Below are 17798 nucleotides of genomic sequence, written 5' to 3' on the forward strand. Positions count from 1 at the left end.
TTCTTACAAACTCCGCTCCCTCCTTCTGTTCCACTTGGGTTCTCTGGAACAGCACCAATAATTGCATCAATCCAGGAATCTTCTTCTCTGCGGGACCTATGCATATTCATGTCTCCCCTCGGACCCCCCGGACCTTGCATCTTGGTCTTCCTGACCCCGGGCCTAACATTCCTCAAAGAAGAAGAGGTAGAACAAATAGTCTACCCCCAAGGGGAACTTTCCCACAGGAAGAGATGAGCCGTCATAGCCCCCGTCCTGATTGGGACTGGCATAGCAGCAGCCCTAGGCACTGGGATTGGAGGCATCTCGACCTCTGCCCATTTCTACTATAAGCTGTCCCAAGAACTTAATGAAGACATGGAGCAGGTAGTGGAGTCCTTCATTTCAATCAAAGACAAATTAACTCATTAGCTTCTGTGGCCCTACAAAATAGGCGAGCCCTGGACCTTCTCAACGCAGAAAAGGGAGGGATCTGCCTTTTCCTAGGAGAGGACTGCTGCTATTTTGTTAATGAAACGGGCATAATCCAGGGCAGAGTCAAAGAACTTAGAGACAGAATTGAATGCTTCAGAAAAGAGTTACAAAATCTTTACAGTCCTGAAAACCTGTTCCAACAGGCCCCCCCTTGGTTGCTCCCTTCCCTGGGACCCCTGGTACTTACTATTCTATTCCTCTTATTTGAACACTGTCTCTTCAATCTCTTTCAAAGGTTTCTCCAAGAACGGATTCAGGCCATCTCTTGAGATTAGGTCAAGACCATTCTTCTCAAGAGCCTCATCCCAAGCTCAGGAAAAAGGAAACCATGGGCCCTAGGACGATCCTCCATTCCAGACCCAAAACTGTTGCCCCATTCAGCAGAAAGTAACCAGAGAGATACAGCGCCCCTTTTCCCACTTTTTTATGATTTCAGGGTCTGGAATGAAGAAGTCTTTTGGGCCTAGAAAAGAAAACAACAGTCTCAAAGTCCCTTGCTGAATCATTTAACTTTGGAGAATACAAAACAGAACTTTAGGTCCTTCCTTGATGCTCCAGGCCAGTTGCATCTATCTGGGACTTATCACCCCCTGTCCGGAAACCTTCCACTCACTACACCTGCCCAGAAGACTTATCACCCCCTGCACAACTACAAATGCCATCTCAACTGAAGAATACCCAAAACATCCCGCCTGATTAATGTTTCCCTTATCGCTTCCACAAACCTCTCTATAAATATGGAGCCTCCCTGATCCCTCTCCATGCTCAGTCTGGTCGTTAGGCCAACTGTCACCCCTCCTTGCCTGAATAAAGGTAACGGACTTCTGTTGAGGTCGTCTCTCCTTTTTCTGCCTCAGCCCAGACTATACCTTACATGGTGGGCACACCTCTCTGTCACTGTTTTTTCCTTTTCTTTTTTTTCATAAGAGTATACTTACTTAATGCCAGCACTGTTTTATTCAGTGCCCCTGACCCCACTGCAGGCCACTGTCGACCCACACCTCCACCAAAGACTTCTAGACACTCACAGGCAACTCTGGCTCAGTCTCTTCTTGTGGGGGTCACTGCTCTTTTCTCCTGGGTCCTGGTGTGCACAAGGATTTGTTTCTTCCCTCCAAGAATACAACAGTGCTGGCATAAGTCCTTTTGAAGGATGTCTCTAAAGATGGAGAAGCTCTATACAGTCAGCTAAAACAAGACCAGAAGCTGACTGTGGCTCAGATCATGAACTCCTTATTGCAAAATTCAGACTTAAATTGAAGAAAGTAGGGAAAAATCACTAGACCATTCAAGTATGACTTAAATCAAATCCCTTATGATTATACAGTGGAAGTGACAAATAGATTCAAGGGATTAGATCTGAATGACAGAGTGCCTGAAAAATTATGGATGGAGGTTTGTGACATTGTACAGAAGGCCGTGATCAAAACCATCCCCAAGAAAAAGAAAAACAAAATGGTTGTCTGAGGAGGCCTTACAAATAGCTGAGAAAAAAAGAGAAGCAAAGACAAAGGAGAAAAGGAAAGATATACCCATTTGAATGCAGAGTTCAAAGAATACCAAGGAAAGATAAGAAAGCCTTCCTTAGTGATTAGTGCAAACAAATATAGGAAAACAATAGAATGGGAAAGACTAGGGATCTCTTCAAGAAAATTAGAGATACCAAGGGAACATTTCATGCAAAGATGAGCACAATAAAGGACAGAAATGGTACAGACATAACAGAAGCAGAATATATTAAGAAGAGGTGCCTAGAATATACAGAAGAACTATACAAAGAAGATCTTAATGACCCAGATAACCACGATGCTGTGATCACTCACCTAGAGCCAGACATCCTGGAATGTAAAGTCAAGTGGGCCTTAGGAAGCATCACTACAAAGATAGTGGAAGTGATGGAATTCCAGTTGAGCCATTTCAAATCCTAAAATATGATGCTGTTAAAGTGTTGCATTCAATATGCTAGCAAATTTGGAAAACTCAGCCGTGGCCACAGGACTGGAAAAGGTCAGTTTTTATTGCAATTCTAAAGAAAGGCAATGCCTAAGAATGTTCAAACTACCACACAATTGCAGTCATTTTACATGCTAGCAAAGTAATGCTCAAAATTCTCGAAGTAAAGCTTCAACATTGTGTGAGTCGAGGACTTCCAGATGTTCAAGCTGGATTTAGAGAAGGCAGAGGAACCAGAGATCAAATTGCTAAAATCCGTTGGATCACAGAAAAAGCAAGAGAATTCCAGAAAAACATATACTGCTTTATTGACTATGCCAAAGCCTTTGACTGTGTGGATCACAACAAACTGGAAAATTCTTCAAGAGATGGGAATACCAGACCACCCTACCTGCCTCCTGAGAAATCTGTATGAAGGTCAAGAAGCAACAATTAGAACCAGACATGAAACAACAGACTAGTTCCAAATTGGGAAAAGTGTATGTCAAGGCTGTATATTGTCACCCTGCTTATTTAAATTCTATGCAAAGTATATCATGTGAAATGCTGGGCTGGATGAAACACAAGTTGGAATCAAGATTAGCAGGAGAAATATCAATAACCTCAGATATGTAGATGACACCACCCTTAAGACAGAAAGTGAAGAAGAACCAAAGAGCCTCTTGATGAAAGTGAAAGAAGAGAGTGAAAAAGTTGGCTTAAAACTCAACGTTCAAAGAACAAAGATCATGGCATCTGGTCCCATCACTTTGTGGCAAATAGATGGGAAAACAATCGAAACAGTGACAGACTTTATTTTGGGGGGCTCTCAAATCACTGCAGATCGTGATTGCAGCCATGAAATTAAAAGACGCTTGCTCCTTGGAAGAAAAGCTATGACCAACCTAGACAGCACATTAGAAAGCAGAGATATTACTTTGCCAACAAAGGGCCATCTAGTCAAAGCTATGGTTTTTCCAGTAGTCCTGTATGGATATGAGAGTTGCATCATAAAGAAAGCTGAGCACTGAAGAATTGATGCTTTTGAACTGCAGTGTTAGAGAAGACTCTTGAAAGTCCCTTGGACTTCAAGGAGATCAAACCAGTCAATCCTAAAGGAAATCCTGAATGAATGATTGAATATTCCTGAATATTCAGTTGAAATCCTGAATATTGATTGAAACCCTAAATATTCATTGGAAAGACTGATACTGAACCTGAAGCTCCAATACTTTGGCCACCTGATGTGAAGAACTGACTTATTTGAAAAGACCCTGATGCTGGGGAAGATTGAGGGCAGGAGGAGAAGGGAGCAACAGAGGATGAGACGGTTGGATGGCATCACCAACTCAACGGACATGAGTTTGAGCAAGCTCTAGGACTTGATGATGGACAGGGAAGCCTGGTGTGCTGTAGTCCACGGGGTCGCAAATAGTCGGACATGACTGAGTGACTGAACTATAAAAAGTTAGGCTGTACTATGAAAAAAAGTAAGCCGCACAGCTTAGTCACAAAAATACAGTTAAGACCTGTCTATCACTCTTGCAAAGACCTAGGTGGGTCAGGCGACTCAGCGGGCCAGGCTGATTCTTTGCGATGGTGCCACCATCAATAAAGTCATGCACAGTTGACCTTGCACTGGAATTAGTCCCCTGGCCTTGCCCCCTGTGGAACAGCTGGGATGTCTAGTTTTCCTATGTGAGGCCTGTATTCTCTTAGTGACATTTTCTAACAGATTTTGTATTATAGTATAAATTTCTCTACATTAACTTTATATGCTTTTTTTCTTAGTGACTTTCCTGTCGCTTTTCGGTTGACATCCGTGCATTTCTTTCTCTCTTTTTTAAAAATATTTGTTTATTTGGCTATGTCGGGTCTTGATTTTGACACACAGGATCTTCATGGAGGCATGTGAGCTTCCCTGTTAGTTAACCCAATGAATGTGGGATATTAGTTCCCCGACCAGGGATCAGACCCGTGTCCCTTGCATTGCAAGGTGAATTCCCAACCACTGGACCACCAGGAAAGTCCCTTGCATTTCTATCATCTGTAGATATGTGTAGTTTCATCTCTTTCTTTCCAGTTCTCACACTTGTGATTTCTCTTGTAAAATGCACTGACTGCTGCCGCCAGGACACTGGTAAATGGTGGTGATGCTAGTGGGCATTCTTGTCTTGTTCTTGTCTTGCCTTCCCATTCCATTGGGTGATTTGCCAACATTCCTCACATGTGCAAGCTTGCCTCTGATCTAAATTAGAGGTCCTAGGACCTCCTGGGGGTCCATTGCCTAAGATTCCATACTCCCAATGCAGGGGGCTCAGGTTCAATTTCTGTTCAGGAACTAGATCCTACATGCCGCAACTAAAAAATAAAAGAAATCTGAGATTTGAAGTAAATAAATAAGGGGTGCCTGGTAGCCATTCCCCCAACCCACACCATGACATGTATCACTGTCCAGTAGCTACTGAACCCTGGTATGGACTAGATCTTTTTAACGCTTACTAGTTTTTCTTTTCTTTCTTTCTTTTTTTTTTTTTAAATGTGGACCACTTTTTAAAAAGTCTTTATTGAGTTTGTTATAATATGCTTTGGTTTTTTGATGAGAGGCTTTTGTGGGAGCTTATTATAGTTCCTTGACCAAGGATCAAATCCTCAGCCCCTGCACCGGAAGGTGAAGTCCCAATCCTCATTAGATATTAACCACACTTGATACCTGGGCTGACATCTATGTGCCATCCCACACTTAAACCCAAGCTGTGGCTTCAAAATTGCACTTAAAGGGTCATCTTTATAACCCAGAAGACACACTGAAGTACCATTTTGATAATGACACAAATACTGAACGTATTAAAAAATACCAATTCTCGATGCTGGTTGGGCAATGTGTCCTGTAATTGTTATGCCCAAGGTCCCAATCCCCAGAACTGAGAGAACAAGACATCCACAGCAATGCAAACGCAAAAAGGGAATTTATTGCTAGCTCGAGCCAGGGCCCAAGTGTCATCCAACACAGTGGAGTGGAACAAGGGCCCCAAGCCCTGAATTACAGCAGTATTTATAGGGTTAAGACAAAGACAGGGAATTGGCAGGGGCGGATTGGGTGCAAGGGTTCCTTAGCATCTACTAATTGGCTGGATTTTCGTGCACGTGGGCTTTCTCAGGGGGTTTTCATCCTCATCCTGATAAGCCTGAACCAGGCTACAGGGAGTACACTGATTGGTCGAGTCCTGGCGCTGGCAGAGGATGATCTCAGCTCCTCCTTGGCAATAACTCAGCCCCTCTGTGAAGGAGACTTAGGCCTACCTTGGCCCCCTGAAGCCTGTCATGGCGTCTGTTTGATCCTAACAGTAATAAGCATAATCTACTTCCAGAAGTTAGGATGGACCTCTATGAATGAAAATACTTAAGACTTAGTTACATGAGACCCAGGCCAGATTCTCTCGCCAGCACCCACCCTGCCAGCCCCTCAACCCACATCCCAGGATGGGTAGGTCCTCTGTCCAATCACGACTCAGGTTCCATCTCCCTCATTCAGCCCATGGTGATGCCTCTTTTTCTGAGTTGTTGTTTGAGCCCATCATTTCCCCCTTTGCATTGATAATTAACTCTAAATATAAGTGGTCAACATCCTCCCAACTAATTTGTAAGTCATTCATTTATTCAACAAGTATTTTCAAACACTTGTTTGTTTGAGACCTGTGTGTAGGCTCTCAGATACAGTTATATCAAAGCATCAAGCATTATATTTTCTTGGCAGTTGAGTGGAAGTCAAACATAAAACAACGTGAATTGACCAAAAACAGTTAAATGTGACAGAGGAAAGAGGCGTGATATTCAGAAACTCTAAAACAGATCTTCCCTGGTAATATTTATGTACTTTGTTATCCTGTAGCATCTTTCACATGATAGTATTAATAGTTCTTTATAATTGATTAATGAGTGAATCAGAGTTTGTATCATCCATAAAGCATGGAAAACCTAATTCTGGTTGATAAATAGAGAAAAAAAATGATGATAGATTTGAAGATAAACACTTTGAGTATTTCTTATACTTAAAAGTTTAGTATATGTGGGTGTGTGATTTGCTTTTGTTTTCAGGAATTTACTGAAGTATGTCCTGTGATTCTACCTGGAATTACAGGACAGAGATTGGTCTTTTGAAGATAAGCTGATTTTGTGCCACAAATGTGAAAAATCAGGTTAAAGTTCAATAGTCAAATAAGAAAAGATAAGTCAGATAAAATTCAATAGTCACATGAAGAAAAACATAGAAGTCTTGGCTGAACACTCAGCATTTGAGGAAGCTGTGTATTTTCATGATTGCACAAGTCATTTCTGAAATTCTTACAACTAATAGGTCTAAAGTTAGTTATAACAAATGTATTTTGCTCAAGTTAGTATAAACTGATAGTGACAGCAGACAGTTCCAACAACTCATTTTCAAGAAGCATTTTTTAGCTGACAATAGAAATATACATCTGACCCACTTTAAACAATTTACAAAGGAATTCTCCCTTACCAGAATACTAGGTTTTACATTTACACAGGATCCCATTTTATGCAGAGTACGAGGAGGAGCGAGTGGAACCAAAATGAAGACTTTAGTATAAGAATGTTCAAAATGAGTCTGATTGCTGCCATCCATCCCTAATGGGCCATAAGAAACCTGGAGCTTTAGGGCATTCGAGAGTTGTTTCATTAAAATAATCTACTAAAATGACCGCATGTGTGTTTTTATTCAGAAAATAGGATCTCTTTCCTAGAGTTGAGTATTCCTCCCCGTCGTTCATTTTGATGCCTTCTAAGAACCTGAGAATTGACTCAGAGTGGGTTTCAGAGTCACTCAGTCATGTTCGACTCTTTGCAGCCCCGTGGACTAAAGCCTACCAGGCTCCTCTGTCCGTGGAATTTCCCAGGCGAGAATACTGGAGTGAGTACTGGAGTGAGTTGCCATTTCCTTCTTCAGGGAATCTTTCCCACCCAGGGATTGAACCCTTGTCTCCTACACTGGCAGGTGGATTCTTTACTGTTAGGTTATCGGAAGACTTAGTGAGGTGTGTAACTACATCAGGGACCTGGGACAGTAGCTCCTGCGCTAAACATTCCATAACCAAATAAGGAGGTCAGTAGCTCCTGCGCTAAACATTCCATACCAAATAAGAAAAATCTATAGGGAAGCAGCATCAGGGGAATGTATGAGCTCAGCTTCGCATGTAACCAATCAGGTAGTGCCAACTATGCCTGTTGCTGGACTAAGGGACAAACTGTATATAAACCGCCATACCTCTTTGTTCGGGGTCCAGCCGCATTCTGCTGTGTCAGAGAGGCTAGGACCCTGGCGCGCCAGAAATAAACTCCCTTTATGCCTTTTGCATTACTTTGGTGGACTTGTTCATTCGGTCGGGTAGGGGACACGGACACGGAGCATAACATTTGGGGGCTCGTCCGGGATCTCCGCCCCACCGGAGGAATAATTCCCCTGGTAAGAGGGAGAAGCCCGCTGAGAGGCAAGAGCTCTGAACTCCGAAGCACCGGTGCTAATAGTACAGGCCTAGATTAAGTCCGGGGCCCAGTATCGTACTGGGGAGGCATCTAGGTGTGAGAGACAAGGCAAGCCCAGCGTAAGGCCGAGTCCCCGGTAGCGTACCGGGAAGGCGGCTGGCACTGAGGACGTCCTGACGGTAAGACATTTGCAAATAGAAAAGGGGTCTCTAGTGCTAAAAGAGACTGAATTGGAATCTGTTTGTTGTGTCATTTTTGTGACTCTGTGTGCCGGCACTGTCTGTGTGAGTGTCTTGTTGTCATTGTCTGTGTTCTCTGTACCCATGGGGCAATCTACTTCTACTCCGCTGTCCCTGATGACTGACCATTTTTCTGATTTTAAGTCTAGAGCTCGGAATCTTTCGTTACTAGTAAAGAAGAGCAAACTGGTGACGTTCTGTTCCGCCGAATGGCCCACCTTTGATGTCGGATGGCCACAAGAGGGAACCTTCAATCCCCAGATCATCCAGGCAGTTAAAGAGAGGGTGCTTACTCCTGGTCCTGCTGGGCACCCAGACCAGACTCCCTACATTCTGGTCTGGCAGGATCTAGTGAAGAACCCACCGGAATGGCTTAAACCCTTCGTTCTTGCTTCTCCTAAACCTCCCCGTCCCTCTTCCCCGGCTCCAACCTTACTAAACCCACAGGTGCTAGTCATGAAAGCGTCTGAGAAAACGAAAGAAAACCAGGACGAAAACGACCCAAGCCGGTGTTCCAGGAATCTTCCTCTCTGTACCCTAATTTGATTGACTTGGAAACCGAACTGTCCCCACCCCCCGTACGCGGATCCAAATCCACCTTTGCTTCCACAGGTTCCTCAAGTCTCGTCGGGAGAAGCCCAGAGGAGGGCCGAGCCCTCAGCTCCCCCTAGGGGAGGAGGCCCCGCCCAGGGAACTCGGGGAAGGGCAAGGGAGATGGCTAGCGCAGCGGAGGAGGAAGGCCCGGAATTGCCCTCCTCCACTGTTCATGCGTTTCCGGTCCGGGCGGGGCCAGCCAGAGAGGGTGGGGAACGCACATATCAGTACTGGCCTTTTGCTACTAGTGATTTGTACAATTGGAAAACCCAAACCCCCTCTTTCTCTGAGAAACCTCAAGGTCTTATTGATCTTTTAGAATCTATCCTCTTTACTCACAACCCCACTTGGGATGATTGCCAACAACTGCTACAAGTACTTTTCACTACAGAAGAGCATGAACGGATCCTGTCAGAAGCCCGGAAAAATGTGCCGGGGGTAGATGGGAGGCCCACAATACAGCCTCACCTCATTGAAGAGGGGTTCCCCTTGGTGCGACCCAACTGGGACTTCGAACGCGTTGAAGGTAGGGAGCGTCTCCGAGTATACCGTCAGATCCTCATGGCTGGCCTTAGAGCAGCCGCCAGAAAACCAACTAATTTGGCCAAGGTAAATTCGGTGAGGCAAGAGCCAAATGAGAGCCCGGCAGCCTTCCTTGAAAGGATAATGGAAGCTTTTAGACAGTATACCCCCATGGACCCCCAGGCAGATGAGTCTAGGGCAGCAGTCATGCTAGCATTTGTAAATCAGGCAGCCCCCGATATTAGGAGAAAGTTACAAAAGATAGAGAGGCTCGGTGAACAGTCCCTACAAGATTTAGTGAGGGCAGCAGAGAGGGTTTTCAATCATAGAGAGACCCCGGAAGAAAGAGAGGACCGCATTAGAAGGGAAGACAGAGAATTTAGGGCTGAAGAAAACCGTAAAAATCAAAAGCAGCTGGCTCAGATATTTTTCGCTGGGATTGAAAACAAAAATAGATCCCAAAAAGGGAAAAAGCCAGATTCAAAAACTGAGGAGAAACCTGCAAGGCGCAAGCTTGAAAAGAACCAATGTGCATTTTGTAAAGAGTTTGGACATTGGAAAGATAAATGCCCCAAGAAAAACCTAAAAGAGGGGCCAAAAAATTCCAAGAACGAGACCCCCTCCTGACAGTCATATCCTCTACGCAGGAGAGGATAGTGACTAGGGGGTCAAGGCTCGACGCCCTCCCCCGAGTCCTGGATAACTATAAATGTGGAGGGGAAACCGGTTGGCTTTATGGTAGACACGGGAGCTCAATACTCAGTCTTAAACCAAAGAGATGGGCCTATGTCTAAGAAAAGTAGCTGGGTACAGGGAGCAACCGGGACTAAGCGATATGGATGGACTACAAAACTGCATGTGAATTTGGGGACCCACCAAGTAACTCATTCCTTTCTGGTGATACCCGAATGCCCAGTGCCCTTGCTGGGAAGAGATTTACTGTCTAAAGTGAATGCCCAAATTCATTTTGGCCATGGACAAGTGTCAGTTTTAGATGGAACTGGGCACCCTCTACAGGTTCTGTCTCTGGCATTGAAGGATGAATACAGACTGTACTTGCCAGAGGCCCCAGCGACAGTAAGTCCTGAAGTACCGCCATGGGTTCAAAGATACCCTCAGGCCTGGGCTGAAACAGCAGGAATGGGATTGGCCAGACAGAGACCCCCTATTGTTGTGGAGTTAAAAGCGGGTGCCACACCAGTGAGGGTACAGCAATATCCCATGAGTCAAGAAGCCCGGCGAGGAATCACTCCTCACATACAACGCCTCACAGACGCTGGGGTCTTAAAGAGATGCCGGTCCCCATGGAACACCCCCTGCTTCCCATAAAGAAGCCTGGGGAACTGATTTAGACCAGTTCAAGACCTGCGAGAGGTCAACAAGCGGGTGAGTGACATCCATCCTACGGTTCCTAACCCTTATACATTGCTAAGCAGTTTGCCACCAAGCTACGTATGGTATACTGTTTTAGATTTAAAGATGCCTTTTTCAGTCTGCCTCTCGCCTGGCGTGCCAAGAAATCTTCGCCTTCGAATGGCTAGAAGACGGTGGACAGACTCCTGTGCAGCTGACGTGGACTCGCCTACCACAGGGGTTTAAGAACTCACCCACGTTGTTTAACGAGGCCTTAGATGAAGACCTCCGTGAGTACCGGGTTGAACACCCTACCATTGTTTTATTACAATATGTTGATGACCTTATGCTGGCGGCGACTACAGAAAAAGAGTGCCAGGAGGCAACAGGTGACCTTCTCCAAACCCTTGGGACTTTAGGTTACAGGGCTAGCGCCAAAAAGGCCCAGATCGTCAAGCAAGAGGTTACATACCTTGGTTACAAGATAAAACAGGGCCAGAGGTGGCTAACACAGGCTATGAAAGACACCATCCTTCAGATCCCTGAACCTACCACTCCTAGGCAAGTGAGAGAGTTTCTGGGAACTGTAGGATATTGCCGATGTGGATCTTGGGGTTTGCAGAAAAAGCCAGGCCCTTATATGAAGGGACCAAAGAAAACAAAAACTGGAAATGGACTGAATCAATGAAAACGGCTTTTCAGGAGCTCAGGCGTGCCTTGCTGGAAGCTCCTGCCCTGGCCCTTCCTGACCCATCTAAGCCGTTCCAATTATTTGTGGATGAAAAGCGAGGGATAGGAAAAGGGGTACTAACACAGAAATGGGGACCTTGGAAGCGTCCCATAGCCTACCTTTCAAAGAAATTAGACCCAGTGGCAGCCGGGTGGCCACCTTGCCTCCGAATTATTGCAGCCACCGCGCTTCTAGTTCATGATGCTGATAAGCTGACTTATGGCCAGAAACTCTTGGTTTACACTCCTCATGCTATAGAGAGAGTCCTGAAACAACCTCCGGGCAAATGGATTTCCAATGCCCGCTTAACACACTACCAGGCCTTGCTGCTCGACACCTCCCGGATTCATTTTCAAACACCCTGCACTCTAAACCCAGCTACTCTTTTGCCCAATCCGGAAATAGATAGCCCCCTCCACGATTGTGACGAGATACTACCCGGAGTAACAGCAGTACGAAAGGACTTAACAGACACGCCACTGGATAACAGTGACCTAATATGGTTCACAGATGGAAGCAGTTATGTTAGAGATGGACAGAGACGGGCGGGAGCCGCAATAGTAGATGACTCTGGACAGACGATATGGGCAGAGACTCTTTCCCCAGACACCTCAGCCCAAAGAGCAGAGTTAATTGCCCTGATTCAGGCATTAGAGAGAGCTAAAGGTAAAAGAATAACTATTTTCACTGACAGTCGCTATGCTTTTGGCACGGTGCACATTCAGGGCCCGATTTATCGGGAACGCAGGTTTTTAACAGCTGAAGGAAAAGAGATCAAAAACTTACCAGAAATCCGTCGACTTCTGGAAGCTGTGCAGTTGCCTCGAGCTGTATCAATAGTACATGTACCTGGACATCAAAAGGGGGACAGCCTCACAGCCCGAGGAAATCGTGCCGCTGATTTGGCGGCTCGGAAGGCGGCTGACAAAGAGTACACCGCTCCAGTGCTGGCAATCGGACTTCCGCCCCCAGGTATGGGAACTTTGCCCCCAACCCCTGAGTATTCGTCCACAGACCTGGCCTGGATCCAGGAATATCCCAACCTCCAACTAGGAAAGGATAAATGGTACCGGGACTCCGATGGCTACTTGATACTTCCTGCTCAGTTGGGACGACAACTGTGTGAACATCTGCACTCATCTACTCATCTGGGAGAGAAAAAGACTCTGCTGCTTTTTCAAACCGCGCGCCTACGATTTCCCCGGCACCAAACAACCGTAAAAAACATAGTACAAGCTTGTAAGGCATGCCAACAGATGAAGCCAGGAAAGAGGCAACACGCAGGACTGAGGTATCGAGGGGAAGGCCCAGGACAGCACTGGGAGATAGATTTTACTGAGGTAAGGCCAGGCAAGTATGGTTACCGCTACTTGCTAGTGTTGGTAGATACCTTCTCAGAGTGGGTAGAGGCTTTTCCTACTAAGGGAGAAACTGCAATGGTAGTGGCTAAAAAGATTTTAGAAGAGATAGTACCCAGGTTTGGCCTGCCGGTGACCGTTGGCTCTGATAATGGCCCTGCTTTTGTGAGCCAAATAATACAGAACCTTGCCCGGGCTCTAGGAACTAAGTGGAAATTACATTGTGAATACAGCCCACAGAGCTCGGGGCAAGTTGAAAGAATGAATCGGACCCTAAAAGAAACTTTTTGGTTATGGAGACTGGCGGGGACTGGGTGACTCTCCTTCCCTTCGCCCTTTTTCGCGTGCGTAATACTCCTTATCAGCTCAATTTGACCCCATTTGAAATTCTGTATGGGCGCCACCCTCCCGTATGTCCAAAATTTGAAGGGAAAAAGTTTCCACTTCCCACCTTGGGACAATTCCAGGAGGCTTTGATGGCTTTGGGCAAAGTACATTCTCGCGTCTGGAAACTACTCCGAGAGGTACATGAGGGTCAAGGTGAGGGAATTAGCCCCTCACATAACATTGGCCCCGGGGACTGGGTGTGGGTCAAAAGGCACCACGCCAGGGCACTAGAACCCAGATGGAAAGGTCCTTATGTTGTTCTTCTTACCACCCCAACTGCCTTGAAGGTCGACGGTATCGGGCCCTGGGTGCATTGCAATCACGTACGCCCAGCTACTTCAGCCGAACAAGAAGACGCGAAAAGACAATGGGAAGCGTCTCTACACCCGTCCAACCCTTTAAAATTGAAGATCCAGCGCCGGCCGCAGGACCGACGAGACTCATCTGGACCGTCATCTGGATGACTGTGTTGCTTTGTCCTGTGACTGCCAGTGTGAACCCCCACCAACCTGTTAAGATCACCTGGACGCTCTGGAACGGACTGACTCGAGAGGTACTCAATTTGACCACCGGAATTCACCCCCCTAATACGTGGTGGCCGGATCTGTATTTCAACCTCAAAGACCTTATAAAGACTACTTGGACAGCGGCCCAGACCAGAAACTTTGGATTCTCGGCATGTCCCGGACACCTGAAGAGACATAATTGGGAGACTTGTGGGGGGCTGCAACATTATTTCTGTTGGTCCTGGAGCTGTGTGACCTCCAATGATGGGAGATGGAAATGGGAGGTCGGGAACCGGGACTTAGTCAATTTCTCGTTTGTCCAGCCCTATCGCGGGCCCTGGAACCAAGATTACCAAAACCTGTTCGGAGATTATGTCGGGCGGCAATGGGAACAGCACTGGAGCCCAATTGCTCAGGTGAAAGTAATGTTCAACCAGGAAGCGGCTAAACTGGAGAGGTCTTGGGTCTCCGGGCTATCATGGGGCCTCCAACTCTACGCTGAGTGGTTTGAAGCAAAGCCTGGGGAATTCTGGTTATTAGTCAGACAATAGAACCGATATTAGTACACAGTATCGGACCTAATAAGGTAGAGAAATTAGGTGCTGTGACCCTATCAACCACACCCCACCCAACTTCGTTGACTTTAACTAAACCTAACAAGGATGAAGCTCTTGCTGAGACAGACCCGTTGTGGAAATTAGTCAAGGCTGCATACACCACCTTAAACCAGACTCATCCTGAGGCAACTAGATCCTGTTGGTTATGTTACAACGTAGCTCCCCCATACTATGAAGCCATAGGCCTCAATGCTTCTTACAGCTTGGTCAACGCCTCAGATCCCTACCAGTGTCAATGGGGAGACCGCAAGGTAGGACTCACGATGAGGCAGGTATGGGGAAAGGGGCTATGTATAGGCACAGTGCCGTCAGATAAAACCTCCCTATGTGTCAATGTCACAAGATCTGTAAACGGGCCTCTGGCTAGCTGGATGATTCCCCAGATGGGAGGATGGTGGGTATGTTCCAGAACCGGGTTGACCCCTTGTGTACATGAGTCAATTTTGATCCCAAAGAAGAATTTTGTGTCATGGTAGCAGTAGTACCTAAAATAATATACAGGTCGGAAGAAACTGTGTACGACTATTGGGCCCATAGGTCAACCCTCAATCAGCAAGAAAGAGCATATAGAATTAAAAGAGAACCCCTTACTGCAATTACTATAGCCACTATGTTTGGCTTAGGGATAGCCGGAGCTGGAACTGGAATTACAGCTTTGTCTATGCAAAGTCAAGGATTTAACTCTTTAAGGGCAGCGATAGATGAAGATATCACCCGACTAGAACAGTCTATAAGTCATTTAGAGTCTTCTTTAACTTCCTTGTCTGAAGTAGTTTTGCAAAATAGAAGAGGGCTAGATTTGCTATTTCTACAACAGGGGGGACTTTGTGCCACCCTGGGAGAGGAATGTTGTTTTACGCAGACCATACGGGTATAGTTAGAGAATCTATGGCCAAAGTGAGAGAGGGGCTAGCCCAGCGTAAACGAGAGCGGGAGGCCCAACAAGGATGGTTTGAGTCTTGGTTTCAACAATCCCCTTGGCTGACTACTTTAATCTCAACCTTACTAGGACCCTTGATAATCCTTCTAATAATGCTCACGTTCGGTCCCTGCATCATCAACAGACTTGTAGCCTTTGTAAAAGAACGTATTAACACAGTGCAGTTGTTTGTGCTACGGCAACAATATCAAACTATATCACCGGGAACAGAGGAAGATTCCTCTGTATGATCAAAGAACAGGGGGGAATGTTAGGTTATCGGAAGACTTAGTGAGGTGTGTAACTACATCAGGGACCTGGGACAGTAGCTCCTGCGCTAAACATTCCATAACCAAATAAGGAGGTCAGTAGCTCCTGCGCTAAACATTCCATACCAAATAAGAAAAATCTATAGGGAAGCAGCATCAGGGGAATGTATGAGCTCAGCTTCGCATGTAACCAATCAGGTAGTGCCAACTATGCCTGTTGCTGGACTAAGGGACAAACTGTATATAAACCGCCATACCTCTTTGTTCGGGGTCCAGCCGCATTCTGCTGTGTCAGAGAGGCTAGGACCCTGGCGCGCCAGAAATAAACTCCCTTTATGCCTTTTGCATTACTTTGGTGGACTTGTTCATTCGGTCGGGTAGGGGACACGGACACGGAGCATAACATTTACTGCTGAGCCACCAGAAGATTGAGTGTCAGATGAACTTCATATCTCCTCTGACCCCACAGTCATCTCACAGTCACATTTTCCCCAAGTTCCTGATGAGGACAGTTATGGAGATGGCGAACCATAGAGTCATACAGATTGATTTGTTCTTACTGCAGTGCCTTGGAGAAGGCATACAGATTGATTTTTTCTTGCCTGGAAAATCCCATGGATGGAGGGGTCTGGTGGGCTGCAGTCCATGGGGTTGCACAGAGTCGGACATGACTGAAGCGACTTAGCAGCAGCAGCAGCAGCAGCAGCAGCAGCAGCAGCAGCAGCAGCAGCAGTGCCAGCCCTGTCATGAAAGCTGCTTCTGTGTTGTCTTTTCTCTGCAGTCTCTGGAATTCTTCCTTCCTCCCCTTCCCTCCCCCACCTCCTCCAGTCTTCCCTTTCCCCAATTCTTCCTTCTTCTTTTTTAAAAATATTACTTCATTTTTCTTTTTTTTCACATTTATTTTTGTATATCAGGGATTTCTATTTTCACACCTTTGCAGCCTGGGTACCAGCAACTGCATGGTTAAAGTCCCAGCAGGAAATGCTCAAAATTAGGATACTTTAAGGGGAGTTGAATAAAAAGCCTATTTACAGAGACATGGGCAGGGCTTGAGAAAACCATGTGGCAGAGTGCTGAGTTCAGTGGTTGAAAGCAGCAGGCACTTTGTACCCTGAGATCTGAAGGAGCAAGGGAGGGAGGTTACCAGGGCAGGAGGCAGAGACCAGGGGAGAGGGCTGAGTTTTGCCATCCGAGACCTTAGCCCCAGGAAAGGAGGAAGCTGGAGGTGTGAATCATCCACCACTTACTCTCATCATCAGGTGCTTCTGAGGGTGAAGCCCAGCAGGAAGCCAGGGAGCAATGCCTCCCAGGGAAGGAAGGAATCCTTTCAGCTGGCCTCCAGAGAGGAGAAGGTGGAGGGAAAGGGGAAAGAGCTAGCAAGGAGGATGTTTATCAGACAGTTGTTGCAGGGAGAAGTCAATTCTGACTCTGCTGGAACTGTTTCTTTGACTTGCTTTCCGTTGCTTTTGTCATTATAATTACATATAATGGCCTGTTTCAGAGAACTCTGCCTGACTGTTGAACTAAAGTGCCATTGTTCAGAACCCTGTCCACCTGTATATGGCAGGAAGGAAGAAATTAACACATCCCCATACCTGAGGCTTGCCATTCTAGGAGAGACTTGCAAGATTAACTGGGCTTTTTACTTTGTTTCCTCACCAACCCCCCAACCCCCACCTGACTCCTGCACCACTCAGCCCCTCCTGACCCTCCCCCCACCCCGCCCCCGCATCTCTGATCAATAAAAGACCCAGGCAACCAGAACCCAGAAGATGGCAGTTTTGAGATGTTAGTCTTCCATCTTTTTGATGTGCAGGCTCCCTGAATATAGTCGTATTCCTTGCCTCAAAACCTCATCTCTCATTCAGTGACTTAGTAACGCAGTTAGCCACATAGGCGCAGCAAAACCTGGGAATTTGAAGAGATGCAAGTTGTGGCCATCAGACTGGGCAAAGGTTGATGTTTCAACAGAATGGCTTCTGAACTCTGAGACACTTTGCTCTGCCTCAGCTCCAGCTTCTGGATCTCCCTTTGCCCTACCATCCCCATATCTGTTGAGCAAGCATGGTTTTAGTTTTGCACCCTTGTGCTATTGCTTTGAATTCCTCTCCAAGTAGGCACAACTTAGAAGAGGACCTAATAAGCATTTGTTAAGGACATGAGTGGGCATAACCAGCTTAGTCTTGTCTTGACTAATTCTCTGTTCAGCCTGTCACTATGATCAGCACTCTTGGTTCTTGTAACTGTTTCTTCCTTCATTGTTGGCGGTCCTTGCTGCTTTCTTTGGGTTCTATGTTTTTATTCTGTCCCTGTCTTGATTGGGTGTCAAGCGATCACTCTGGGTAGGATGCACTTGAGAAGACCGAAGTCCTAGAAACATTGGCTTTTCTACTCTT

The 17798-nt window shown here is 46.2% G+C and overlaps 2 protein-coding genes across 2 annotated transcripts; both read left to right on the forward strand.

Moving 5' to 3' along the window:
- The first annotated feature begins 8861 nt into the window (after window positions 1–8861).
- Window positions 8862–15752, forward strand: LOC132657170 (uncharacterized). Its single transcript, XM_060393425.1, has one exon. The coding sequence runs from the start codon at window positions 8862–8864 to the stop codon at window positions 9888–9890; it is 1029 nt and encodes a 342-aa protein (XP_060249408.1). The 3' UTR covers window positions 9891–15752.
- Window positions 11210–13555, forward strand: LOC132657169 (protein NYNRIN-like). Its single transcript, XM_060393424.1, is given in 2 exon segments — window positions 11210–12987; window positions 12990–13555. Coding segments are annotated over 2 exon segments (2337 nt in total). The 5' UTR covers window positions 11210–11216.
- Window positions 15753–17798: the final 2046 nt, after the last annotated feature.

Source organism: Ovis aries, chromosome 9 (assembly GCF_016772045.2).
Source record: "Ovis aries strain OAR_USU_Benz2616 breed Rambouillet chromosome 9, ARS-UI_Ramb_v3.0, whole genome shotgun sequence".
Classification (NCBI taxonomy): Eukaryota; Metazoa; Chordata; class Mammalia; order Artiodactyla; family Bovidae; genus Ovis; species Ovis aries.